General features: G+C 47.9%; 1 protein-coding gene across 1 annotated transcript; it reads left to right on the top strand.

Moving 5' to 3' along the window:
* Positions 1–2907: 2907 nt before the first annotated feature.
* ARSI (arylsulfatase family member I) lies at positions 2908–10605 on the top strand. The gene is made up of 2 exons (XM_063123318.1): positions 2908–3236; positions 9174–10605. Exons 1-2 carry the CDS (start codon positions 2908–2910, stop codon positions 10570–10572), a joined length of 1728 nt encoding a protein of 575 aa, XP_062979388.1. The 3' UTR covers positions 10573–10605.
* The last annotated feature ends 2385 nt before the right edge of the window (positions 10606–12990 follow it).

The raw sequence follows: 12990 nt of genomic DNA, 5'->3' as shown, positions 1-12990 counted from the left end.
GGATCTAGAAAATATCTATCATATTGTCTAGCTGGAGACAGGGGAAAGGTGCGGCAAGAGAAGAGGCTGGCTGAGCTGTGAAGGAAACACATAATTGGGAGGTTCAGACAACAACCCTCCCCATACACAAATCATGAGTCCCGCCAACATAGACTATATTGGAAGGGGCCTATAAGGCCATCGAGTCCAACCCCCTGCTCAATACAGGAATCCACTTTAAAGCATACCTGACAGATAGTTGTACAGCTGCCTCTTGAAGACCTCTAGGGTGGGAGAGCCCATGACCTCCCTAGGTCACTGGTTCCATTGTCGTACTGCTCTAACAGTCAGGAAGTTTTTCCCGATGACCAGCTGGAATCTGGCTTCCTTTAACTTGAGCCCATTATTCCATGTTCTGCACTCTGGGATGATCGAGAAGAGATCCTGGCCCTCTTCTGTGTGACAACCTTTCAAGTACTTGAAGAGTGCTATCATGTCTCCCCTCAATCTTCTCTCCTCCAGACTAAACATGTCCAGTTCTTTCAGTTTCTCCTCACAGGTTCCAGAGCCCTGATCATCCTCGTTGCCCTCCTCTGAACCCGCTCCAGCTTGTCTGCATCCTTCTTGAAGTGTGGTGCCAAGAACTGGATGCAGTACTTAAAATGAGGCCTAACCAGGGCTGAATAGAGGAGAACCAGTACCTCAAGCAATATGTGTGTACCAGGGGTGAGGGGTGGACCCTGCTGGAGCATGTGACTGCTATATGCATACAGGCATACTAGAATCGTGTTTTGACTAGGGCTGTGCATGGACCCCCGATCCGCTCTGCACCCGATCCGCAAATTCCGGATCAGTTCTGTTCTACCCCACGTTGATCCGCCTATGGTCCGTTCCGCTGCAGAGTTCCGGATCAGAATTGGAGCTCCGCAGTGGCGGCGGTGGCGGCAGCAGGTAAGGTCCCCTCCCTCCTCCCCCCTTACCTGCGTCCGTCGCGGTCCGGCGGCTGCTTTACCTGAGCCCGAGGACTCAAAGTCCTCAGACTCAGGTGAAGCCACTGCTGGAATGCAACGGACTCAGGTAAGACCCTTCCCCCTGCCCCCTTACCTGGATCTACCGCCATCGCCGCACGGACTGTGGTGGCGGAGGCGGCGCCAGGTAAGGCCCTCCTCCCCTTACCTGCGTCCGTCATGTTCTGGCAGCGGCTTCACCTGAGCCCGAGGACTCAAACAGGAAGACCAGGCTGTTGCGGCCTGGTCTTCCAGTTTGAGTCCTCAGGCTCAGGTGAAGCTGCTGCCGGAACACGACAGACTCAGGTAAGACCCTTCCCCCCTGCCCCCTTACCTGGCTCCACCGCCATCGCTGCATGGACTGCGGTGGTGCCTCCCCCACCAGGTAAGACCCCCTCCCTCCTCCCCCCTTACCTGCATCATTCACGTTCTGGCAACAGCTTCACTTGAGGCTGAGGCTCAAAGCGGAAGGGCAGGCCACGATTGCAGCCTGGTCTTCCAGTTTGAGTCCTGGGGCTCAGGTGAAGCTGCTGCCAGAATGCAACGGACTCAGGTAAAACCGTTCCCCCTTGCCCCCTTACCTGGCTCTGTTGCCGTCGCCACATGGACTGTGGCAGCGCCAGGTAAGCCCCCACTTACCTTTTTTTCAGAGCACCGGATCGAGGCGAAGGATCCGCTTGGTCTCGCTTCTCTTCGCCTCGAACCGCTGCCCCCCAGACCCGTTTTGTCTCTGCCTTTGTCGGAGGCGAATCAGGCCGCCTTGCTCTTGCTTCTACCCTCTGAAACGAAGCGGAGCACAGCCCTAGTTTTGACTTCATGGAGGCAAAACTGCAAACAGTACGAAGCCTTTATATGCAATTCAGCTCAGTTTACACATCCTAGAGGGTAGTTTGCTGAATGATGGACACTCACAGAGCTGCGCTGCTGGAACTGGAGGCAGCCGAGAATACAACTCGTCCTAGGACCCTGGAAGAGCCTGCGCTCCCTCCCTTCCCCACCAGGGCCGGCTGATTCCCTTGAATCAATGACAGAACTGGGCGGGGCAGACTCGTCCGGGCTCCCCATAAACCTGGCTGCTTAAGCCATATCCCGGGCAGATGTTTTACAACTCCTTGCATTCTTCACGCCTTTGCTCTGAAAGTGGGGTTTCCCCCCCTTTTCTGCCTGGCTCGGCTTTCAACGTTTTGTGTGCAGTCTGAGCGAGAGCGAAACCCCGGGGCGGGAAAGGGAAGTTGGAGATTCTGTAGGGCTCATGTGAGAAAACTTTATCGGATAGGGCGCGACGAGAAAAAAAAACAAAACCCAAAGCTAGGAGGGCAAATGAGAAGGAGATTCTGTGTCTTGGCCAAGAATTTCCATCACGATCAAGTGGAGAGGAAGGGAAGCCAGAAGAAGGGAGCAGGAGGGGTCTCCGCGGTGGCGGTGATGGGGCCGAACTTTAGCACCACCTTCGGCAGACGTTCAAACGAAAAGATCGTCTTACTCTGAGACACTCAGCCCGCAAATCGGGGTTTGGTGTGTGTGTGGGGGGGGGGAAGGAGGCAAAATCCCAACTTGGGGGTGGGGGTTCAAGCGCGCGCGCGCGCGCGTTTGGAAACCCGAGGGAGAACTTTTTGCCTTAGCGGGAAGCCCCTTCTAACATCCCAGGGCTGGGATTAATAAAATCGCTAGGGAAGGTTCCCTTCTTGTGGTTTGAATTAGTTCGGCTGGAAGATTGTTTTCTTTCTTCCTCCCCACCGCCGTCGCCAACCCCCCTCCCCCTTTCCCTCCGCCCTTCCAACCGCGCCGGGCATTTGTGGATGAAACCCTCCAAGTTGCTTCCCCCGAGCGAAAGGGTCCGCGACCAAAAGAGATCTCGTCCTGCGGACAGAAGATGCTGGTGGGACAATAGCCGTCGTGCCTCTTCAATGCGCGGTCCAGCATGGCTGTGTACGCCCTCACTGGCTTCTCCCTGGTCAGCCTGCTCAGTTTTGGCTACCTGTCCTGGGACTGGGTGAAGCCGGGCTTGGTAGCCGATGTTTCCTCCATGGGGAAGCCTCTCCCGGCTGCTGCTGCTGCTGCTGCTCCCGCCAGGCCGCCTCACGTCATCTTTATCCTAACGGACGACCAGGGTTACCATGACGTGGGCTACCATGGCTCAGATATCCAGACTCCAACGCTGGACAGGCTGGCGGCGGAAGGGGTGAAGCTGGAGAATTATTACATCCAGCCCATCTGCACTCCTTCCAGGAGCCAGCTGATCACAGGGAGGTAAGAGCTGCAAGAGGCTGCTTTGGCCGGCAAAGGGAGCCTTTGGCTATTGGAAACGCCAGGAGAAATGCCTGCCCCAGGCCACCGCCCTGACACTTATCATCAGGGTTAAAATGCGGTGGTTTTTCATGGTGAAAAGGGTTATTAAAGACCCCACAAAGAACCCCAAAGGGAAAGCTGGAATGTCTCGGTTATCCTAAACAAAACATATAACAAAACGTACTGCAGCCAAGATTGTGTGTGTGTGTGTGTGTGTGTGTGTGTGATTGATTGTAGGTAACTCCTAATAGTTCTATAAAACAAAAGAGGACGTGGAAGACTTTAAAAGCTAAGTTAAGAACTGAATCTCCAAAAAACAATGCATATATATATATATATATATATATATATATATATATATATTAGATTCCAGATAATTAATGTTTTGATTTTGTATTCTGGATGCTAAAGATGGATATTGGTGCACTTTCTAGCTGTTAGTGGGGTAAAATAGTTCACTTTACCAAAGCAGCAAAATGAACTGCAAAGAGACTGTTGGGTGTGACCTGATTCAGGGAGTGTTGGGATTCAGCTGGATGGCCTTAAACACCATGTGGTTCTTACTTGTAATATGGGAATAGTACTGGCCAATGTTGCAGGATTACTGTAAGGATGAATGATACCTACATTTCAAAGCTTTTTTCCTATTAAGTGATATTGTTAGTATTAACAAGTGGATTTGGGTGAATACACAGATTTCATCAGACAGCATGCCACACCCCCTCTCTTTCTTTAATTTTGCCTGAGATCATTCAAGGTTGATTTTCTGAACAGTGAGAGGAATTTACCCCCACTTTTATAGAATACTTTGAGGCAGGATCTTGCTACTATTCTGATTAAAGTTACTGGACCGGCACAGACCACCAAAAGTATTGTATGAGTAAATTTTGTATACTTTTTAATGTTCACTGTTTTTAACTTTTGTAAACCGCCCAGAGATCTTCAGCTATGGGGCGGTATATAAATTTAATAAATAAATAAGAAAAAATGTATAAAAGATAAAGCTTAGAGCAGGAATGTGGCTATGATGGCTATATAGATGTGTGTGGTAGCTGTCCCTGGGGTCTAAGACTGTGACCCTAACCTTCTTTACTTGCATGTGTTCCAATTAAATGAGCTGCTATGCCCAGGGGCTGCTGCAAATCCTGATTCATGAAGCAGAGAGGCCCCTTTCTGTAGTGTGTCTGCAACATGAGCAAAGAGTGCTCAGTTACGGGGCATATATTACACTTAATTTACTGTCCAGTTAACTTCTGAGCCATTAGAATTACAGCCTCACAATCTGCGCTGTAGGTTCAAGCACATGGACAGAGTAGAAAGGGAGGGGGAACGGTTCGACTTCCCAGCTTCCAAAAATCTGTGCTTGTGTGTGAATAAGACTTCAGATTTCTCTTCCAATGCCGTCCCTAATGAGTGGTGCATACTTAGCAGTGGAATAACAGGGAACACAGACTTGTATGGCAGAAGCTGAAGAAGGCTCTATGTTCAGCAAATGAACTATGTGCTTTTCTTCTGCTAACTGGAGCACAGCATCTGAGCAGAGAAGGCATCATGTGAGTGCACTGTCAAATTACCCCAGCCCTGCAGTCCTAAGTTCACTGCTGCATTGATGCTGCATACAAACCAATCCTAAAGCTTCCAAAACCACCACAACAAACTTTCTGAACTGGAACTCTGCACTGCACTGTCCCAGCCCTCTTCTATGCGACTTCAATAATGCTGCGCCTGGCAGCACGAAGTGGGGCGCAGCTGCATTGACTCTCCTTCCCAGCGTCTACATGGGAAGAAGCGCAGCTGAGGGTTTCCTGGCACTGCTGCTGCAGCGCCCACAGAGACACAGAGCCTTGCTCCAATCTGAAAAAGTCAGGGTAAATCCCAGACTTCTTTAGTGAGGAGCTTTGGGGCTTTGCCCCTGGATTGATTCGGAGTGGCGGCTGCATCATGTAGATCATGTGCCGCCACTTCAAAGCAATCCAGGGGCAAAGCGCCCATGTGGACGAGCCCCCAGTTCCTCAAACCATTCTGATATGCCAGATTTGCAATGATCTTATCTGCAGCCTAAGGACCAGGAAGCAAAGTAACCCCCTAAGTCCATCACCCAAGCTCTTTTTAGGCGCAGGACGAAGAATGAAGTAACAAGCATGACCTTCTGAGGCTGCACAGGCCGGGGCAAGAGAAGGGCCAAAAAAGGAAGGCCAGAACTAATTGTGGTCACGCCTTATAAAGGAAAATACTTTCAGGATTGGGGAACGGATGATCTCCCACCCCTGGTGATAGGGTGAATACAACGGACTCCCTGTGAGTCAAGGTGACTATGCTAGGGAGCGGCTACCACACTTTTTACATATTCTGTTTCCAGGGGACTGGACAGTCAGCAATGCCAGGAAAGAAGCAGAACATCCTCTTAGCACCTGGATAGGGCTGTCTTGTATAAAACAAAGACTCAATACAAAAATAACAGTGCTTGGGTGAATAATTGGCAAGTTGACTGTAGTCTTAACTGTCTGCAAATAGGTTTGGAGGGAGGGTGAGATCTCTCTTTAGATGACTGTGTCTGCAAGCCTATACACTAGCCACCCCCAAGCTTTTGCCATCCAAATCTTTGGGGCCTCAGCTCCCATCAGCACTGCCAATGGTCAGGAATGCTGGGAGCTGTTGTTCAGAACATCTGAAAAATGCCAGGTCAATGAGGTCTGGTCCAGATCTACACCAAGCAGAATAAAACACTTTGAAAACTGTGTATGGAGTGTGTCCTGGGCCCCAACAGTTGTCACTACTGTTATAAAGCATTTTAAAGCAGTAGTGTAGATCCTGCCCTGCTATACACTTTCCGGAAATAAGTCCTGTGAACTCGGGCTGGCTTCTGAGCAGCTATGTATAGGTCTGTGCTGTACAATAGTTTTTCTCTCTTTGCTTGTGTTAGAGTGTGCCAAACCTGGGAACTGGATTGTGTGTGTTTGGACGGGATTGGTGGGAATGTAAAATAAATCACGGATTCCCTCCGCTATATACACACACAGTCACCTGGTTATTCCATGGGCATAAATGCTTAGGGTTGGGGTAAAACAAAATGTAGTAGAAAATACGGTGGTACCTTAAATTCTGAAAGACTTACAGGGCCTGTTCAGATAACACACTAAGCCATGGTTAGGCTGCTAAGCCTTTTCAACAAATGATTAGTGAGTGTGATTATGTAGCCACCATGGTTAGGAATGGTTCACATGACACGCTAAGCCATAACGTTTAGTTTAAAATGCTTAACCACCATGGCTTAGCGTGTCGTCTGAACAGGGTCATAGCGGCACAAACTTTTGTGGACTAGAACCCATTTTCATGCATTTAATGACAGGGGCTCCAGTCCATGAAGGTTTATGCCAAATAAACCTTTAATAATAGTCTTTAAGGTGCCACACGTCTCTATGCTTTTTGCTTTTCTTCTTCTTCTCTGTAATAGACTAACAAAGTTAGGGTACAATCCTATGCATGTTTAGACAGAAAAAAGATCTACAACTCCCAACATGCTCCAGCCAACCGCAAGAATTGTAGGAGTTTTTTCTGTCTAAGCATGCATAGGATTGCATCCTTAGCCCTCTAGAATGGGTAACATGGTGGATTTCTGAGGGATAACAATGTGATTAGGGCTGCAAACCTATTCCCATTTTCCTTGGGAGTAAGCCCCATTGAGCTCTTGTTGGTTTACTTTTGAGTAGATATGTATAGGAATAGATAATGCCTAATCGTTCTTATACTTCTTGCAAGGTTCTGGATTTCGCCTGGAGTCCTTTAATTTTAAAGTTTCAAAAGGATCAGCCAGTCCTTGGGAAGGTTATAAATAAAAGTAATTGTCAAAGTAATTAAAGTATTCAATAATAATATTCTCCCCTGGACTGATCCTTTGTGCAGAGTGAGTAGGAACATGTGGGTTAAGATATGAATTACTGTGAATCTTCATGGGTAATGCTGCTTAAATTCCACATTCTGACTCCAGAAAGATATGTCCTGCTGATTGCAGCTCTGAGTCTGTCTGGAATCTTTCATGTGTAAAAGAAATAACAACAACCCTAAAACCATTTTGGCAGCTGCTGACCCATCAGTGGTAACTGTGCAGAATCAGGATTATTCAATGTCTCAGTGTTTTAGGGGTGCAGGCAGTGTCAGTGGAACTGTAAGATTGCTACTGCCTGGCCTGTTGCCTACACTAAGCCTCTTGGCAAACTGATTCTTGACTTCTTCATTTGTAATCCTGAAAATATATCAAATTATTCCATTTGGAATGCCTTACCTAAGGTAGTATTAATATATGCAAGATTAAATTATTACATGACCTTTGAGGCTCATCGTTCACCCTTGACCAATTACGTTAATAGAAACGGGGGCCTTCCCAGTTTAATTCTCTAATGCTATGAATCACCCGTGCAACGTTTTGAGATATTGTCATGAATTTCTAGAAATTACGTTAGAATTCCACTGAGGCTGAAGATTGGTGTTGTATAAAAAGGGGGCTTACAGACACTCCTTCCACACTTCTGTGCATCTATCTCAGGGGTGGACAAGTTGCAGCCCTCAAGGCTTTAACGGTGGCCCTTGGGTGCAATGATCCTGTCACAGTAAGCCTATATACACCAGTTGCTGAGGAACATGGGCAGGAGAATGCTGTTGCACCCATACCCTGCTTGTGAGTTCCTGGTTGGCCATTGTATGAATAGAGTGCTGGACTAGATGGACCCTTGGTCTGAGCCACCACGTCTCTTCTTATGTTGCCAAGTGCCGCCCCCTGCTCCCCCACCCCTCCCCTCCCCTCCCCCACCCTGCATTGCCGCCAGCAGTACAGATTGCTCTTTCCAGCAAGGAAACAATAAATCTGTACGAGGATCTCTGGGGGAGGAAGTGAAGAGCCTTCTAGAATAATAATATAATAATATATTTATTTCTTATCTGCCTCTCCCACTGGATTGAGGTGGGGTACAACACAAATACAAAACACCATAAAATATGTATAATTGATAAACTAATACATTATTAAGAGGCATCTTAAAATTCAACTGGGTAGGCCTGCTGGAAGAGATCAGTAAGGAAAGAGGATGAGATCAGTGACCCTAGCAGTGAGGAAAGAGCTATTTGTATCAGGATCATTAGGATGTGTGCATGTGTATGCGTGTGTGCATGTGTGCAGTTCCCCGGGCAGAATCGCATGCAGCTTTTCAGAAGTGTTGAGAAAGCATCGCAGGTGGTTGAGCCTTGCCCCTTTCCAGCTTGCTCCATCATTTGCTCCTGTTGCTTCTGCTACCTCTGGCTCAGGGAAGGAAACAATGTGGTCTGCCTCTCTCACCTAGAGGCAGCGGCAGCAGCGATAGCGCTGGTGGGCAGGAGGAGGGAGCAAGCTGGAAGGCTTGACAGGCTAGTATGTCCATCTGACCTTTGTGTTGCAAATGTGGACTTGCAGTGTAGTTGAAAAATGCACCATGACCTTCACACATTGGGGCTGTTCACACAACATGCAAACCCACACTCAGTAATTGAGTGTGGGTTGCTGTTGAACCATGGGTTAGCATGTTGTCTGAACCCAGGACATTTCCCACAAGGTGGCGTGTTAAGCACCCTGAACAACCCAACAATAAACCATGGGTTGTCAAGGTGGCTTGTTTGAGAAAAATAAGCCACATTGCATGGTTAACAGACCACGCTGCAGAAAATATCTTGGGTTCAGACAATATGCTAACCCATGGTTCAACAAACATTCCATACTCAACCACTGAATGTGGGTTAGAATGTTGTGTAAACCCAGTCAAATGTTCTGGTGGGCAAATTTATCCACCCACCACCCACACAGAAAAATGCAGCTTTTGTGGGAGTTGCAATTCATGACGTTTTCTCTGCCTTCCGTTCCCCTCTTCCTAGGTACCAAATCCACACAGGTCTTCAGCACTCCATCATCCGTCCCCGGCAACCCAATTGCTTGCCTTTGAACCAGGTTACTCTCCCCCAGAAACTGCAGGAAGCTGGCTATTCCACGCACATGGTGGGCAAGTGGCACTTGGGATTCTATCGGAAAGAGTGCCTGCCCACCCGGAGGGGTTTTGACACCTTCCTGGGATCACTGACAGGAAACGTGGATTATTATACCTACGATAACTGTGATGGGCCTGGGGTCTGTGGCTACGACCTTCATGATGGGGAAAATGTGGCCTGGGAGCAAAGTGGCAAATATTCCACCTTCCTCTACACTCAGCGTGTCAACAAGATCCTGGCTTCCCACAACTCTAAGGACCCCATCTTTATCTACGTGGCATTCCAAGCTGTGCACACACCCTTGCAGTCCCCAAAGGAGTACATCTACCGCTACCGCTCCATGGGCAACGTTGCGCGCCGTAAATACGCGGCCATGGTCACGTGCATGGATGAAGCAGTGAAGAACATCACCTGGGCGCTCAAGAAGTACGGCTACTATGACAACAGCGTGATTGTATTCTCCACAGACAATGGCGGGCAGACTTTCTCTGGGGGAAGCAACTGGCCGCTGCGAGGCCGCAAAGGGACCTACTGGGAAGGAGGAGTCCGTGGCATTGGGTTTGTCCACAGCCCGTTGCTTAAACGCAAGCGGAGGACCAGCCGGGCGCTCATTCACATAACTGACTGGTACCCGACTCTGGTGACCTTGGCTCGGGGCAACATGTCTGAAGCAGATGGTTTGGATGGGTACAATGTGTGGCCGGCCATCAGCGAGGGCAAAGAGTGTCCCCGTACGGAAATCCTGCACAACATCGACCCTCTTTATAACCACGCCAGATATGGCTCTTTGGAGAGTGGCTTTGGCATCTGGAACACAGCAGTACAAGCCTCGATACGGGTTGGGGACTGGAAGCTTCTCACTGGAGACCCTGGCTATAGTGACTGGATCCCACCACAGACTCTGACCAACTTCCCAGGGAGTTGGTGGAACCTCGAGCGCCTGACGGATGGGGTACGCAAATCGGTCTGGCTCTTCAACATCACGGCCGACCCGTACGAGCGCTACGACCTGGCAGAGCAGCGGCCCGATATCGTCCGGGCTCTCCTCATCAGACTTGTCCGCTACAACCAGACTGCCATCCCGGTCAGATATCCGGCAGAAAACCCTCGAGCTCACCCGGACTTCAATGGTGGTGCCTGGGGACCCTGGGCAACCGGCGAGGAAGAAGTGTGGGAGGGAGGACACGGAAAACTGAAAAATAAAAAGCGGAAGAAGAAATGCAAGATCTGCAAGCTGCGCTCCTTCTTCCGGAAGCTGAACACCAGGCTGATGTCGAACCGCATCTGAGGAGGGGCGGCCTCTTGCCAAATGCAACGTTGAAAGGGTCCAGTGCCAAGTAACAAGAAGCGGGGTGGGTGGTGGTGAGGAGGAAGGAGATGCACATCAAATCAGTAGGGCAATCTCATTTCCCCCTATACCCAGTGCTCAAAGTGGGATGGGCTATCCTTCCACATCTGTTCAGGTGGACATCATTGACTTTAGCCAAACCATCCCACTTCCTTTTGTCCTCTCACTTCGAAACTATCCCATTTTCATTTTCACCTCCCACTTTGGGTACCTGCCAGACTGGTGCTTATTTGTACTGGGAACCCTACAGTGCCTTTTATTTCCCATCTCTGACCCACTGCTTAGTGGGATATGGAGACAGTGCCTTACTAAAGCTTCCTTATTTTAACATATTGTCAAGTAAGATCATGATTCATGCACATTATAGTAAGATACAATACCATGAAGATGTCTTATGCAGGCCATCCAGGAACTAGGGGAAAAAGTTGTTGTCTGGGACAAGGTCTTATCTGCTAACCAAAGCTCAAACCAAATTGTACTTAAGATGTGAAAGGTGTTTGCAAATGCCTTCTTTGGGAGAGGAGCTGCTCTGTGTTTGCTCTTGCCTCATGACATACTGACCATAAATAATCTTAAAGGATGTAATGTTTTTGCTCTGGGAAAAAGTCTGTCGATGTGGCCTCCTGATCGCTTCGGTGCATGTGGTTGGTGATATAGAAGACTTGGTACTGTTATTTTTATCAGAGATAGAAGCCAGATTTGGAACAGTGTGAACATTTTCTCCTAAATACACATAATGCCAAGCATCTTGCAAATGTAAGCAGGGGCCATCTGTAAAGGGTGTGCAAGCATTGCATGGATTACATGTGCAGCCTAAAATATGCAGACAAATGTTGACAATTGAGCAATGGTTACACACTGATCTCTGTATCTGTTCATATACACAGAAGGAAATGCTTATGTATCTATTTACTTAGGGCATTTCTACATGAGGCTTTTATCCTGCACCTTTACTGGGCTTTCTGCTTCCTGATTCTTTGAGGGAGCCTCCTTTGCATGTTTTTTTTTTGGTGGGGGGGGGCATTTTCTTTCTCTGCTTTACACAAACACTAGGTGGCACTGAGGTGTAATGGAATTGTGCAATTACATGGGGCTTTATAATGCTAATTTTTAAAATGCCACACTTTCCTCATTAAGAAAAAGCCCATTTTTAACAGTTGCAAAGCACAGGAGAGGCCCTGGAGGAGGAGGAGGTCATGTAAAGGACCCACAAACTACTGTGAGTGAGCAATCAAAAGCCTTCTGTAGAAATACTCTTAACCACCTGTCTGCACAATTACTCCCTCACAATGGGCATGAAAGGAAGCCACTGCTTTATGGAGCTCCTTTTGCCATTTTCGTTCTTTGCAGTATCATCCATGCTGCAGGTAAGGTATCATTTATCTGCCCACATTTCAGTAGAATGACATGGCAGAATTATTACAAGTTGCTTCCATACTTCAGCCTGTGTTTAAAAACGTAACATGGGAATGATCCATACATATGATTAGGTCAAAAGGAGCTAAATAAAGCCCTACTGCTGCTATACACTGGGAGCAGTTGCTTGAAGTATTTCTTCATGCAGTGCATCAATTAACTTGTGGCATTAATTGCTACAAACATATTCATGACTACTAGCTGAGTTTTCTTTTTTGAAAACAAAAAGATTAAAGTCAAATTCAAGGTGGATGAAGCTATTAATGGCTGTTAGTCATGATAGCAAAATGAAACCTTCATATTCAAAAGCAGAGTACCAAGTGTTGGACAAATGGGAAGGGCTAATGAGTGACTGCTTGCAAGTTTCCGCCAGCATCTGGATGGCCATTTTCAGTGACAAGCTGTACTAGATGGGCCAGCAAGGTAGTTCTCACAATGCCACATTATAGCAATATCAACATTTACCCATTCAAGGAACTTGCAATCACTTGGAAGGGGTTCAACCCCCCCTGGAATAACGAGGAACTCTTGACTCCTCTCTTTCATCTAAGAACAAGTAAGCATGTAAACAGTAGCTGTGTTGTTACAACACAGGAAGCTGTCTTATTATACTAGGGATGTTCACACAACATGGCAGCCCACCGTGGGTTATTGCAGGTCCATCTAGCTCAGTAATGGTGACTTTCCAGGATTTCAGACAGGATTTTTTCTCAGTCCTACCTGGAGATGCTGGGGACTGAATCTGGGACCTTTGGCAGCTACAACCTCTGGGCTGCAGTAGATGAAAACACCCAGTTTTGTATTAAAACACATAAATGCAGCAAGAGAGCAAGAGGCTGTGGCTGAAAAAACCTGCAATGCCTTGTTCGTGTAAACAGGGGCTATTATTTCAGGGTTGTTATCCCAAGATAACCCCTTAATCCTCATTGGTTAAAGAAGCCC

The sequence above is a fragment of the Elgaria multicarinata genome, chromosome 3, assembly GCF_023053635.1.
Source record: "Elgaria multicarinata webbii isolate HBS135686 ecotype San Diego chromosome 3, rElgMul1.1.pri, whole genome shotgun sequence".
NCBI lineage: Eukaryota > Metazoa > Chordata > Lepidosauria > Squamata > Anguidae > Elgaria > Elgaria multicarinata.
This window is presented reverse-complemented; position numbering and strand designations above follow the sequence as displayed.

What these genes read in the sequence shown, in the direction of transcription:
- ARSI (XM_063123318.1), top strand. Translation starts at nt 2,908, where the DNA reads ATGGCTGTGTACGCCCTCACTGGCTTCTCCCTGGTCAGCCTGCTCAGT. An exon ending in AGCCAGCTGATCACAGGGAG is followed by an intron (nt 3,237 to 9,173) that starts GTAAGAGCTGCA and finishes CCCTCTTCCTAG; the next exon opens with GTACCAAATCCACACAGGTC.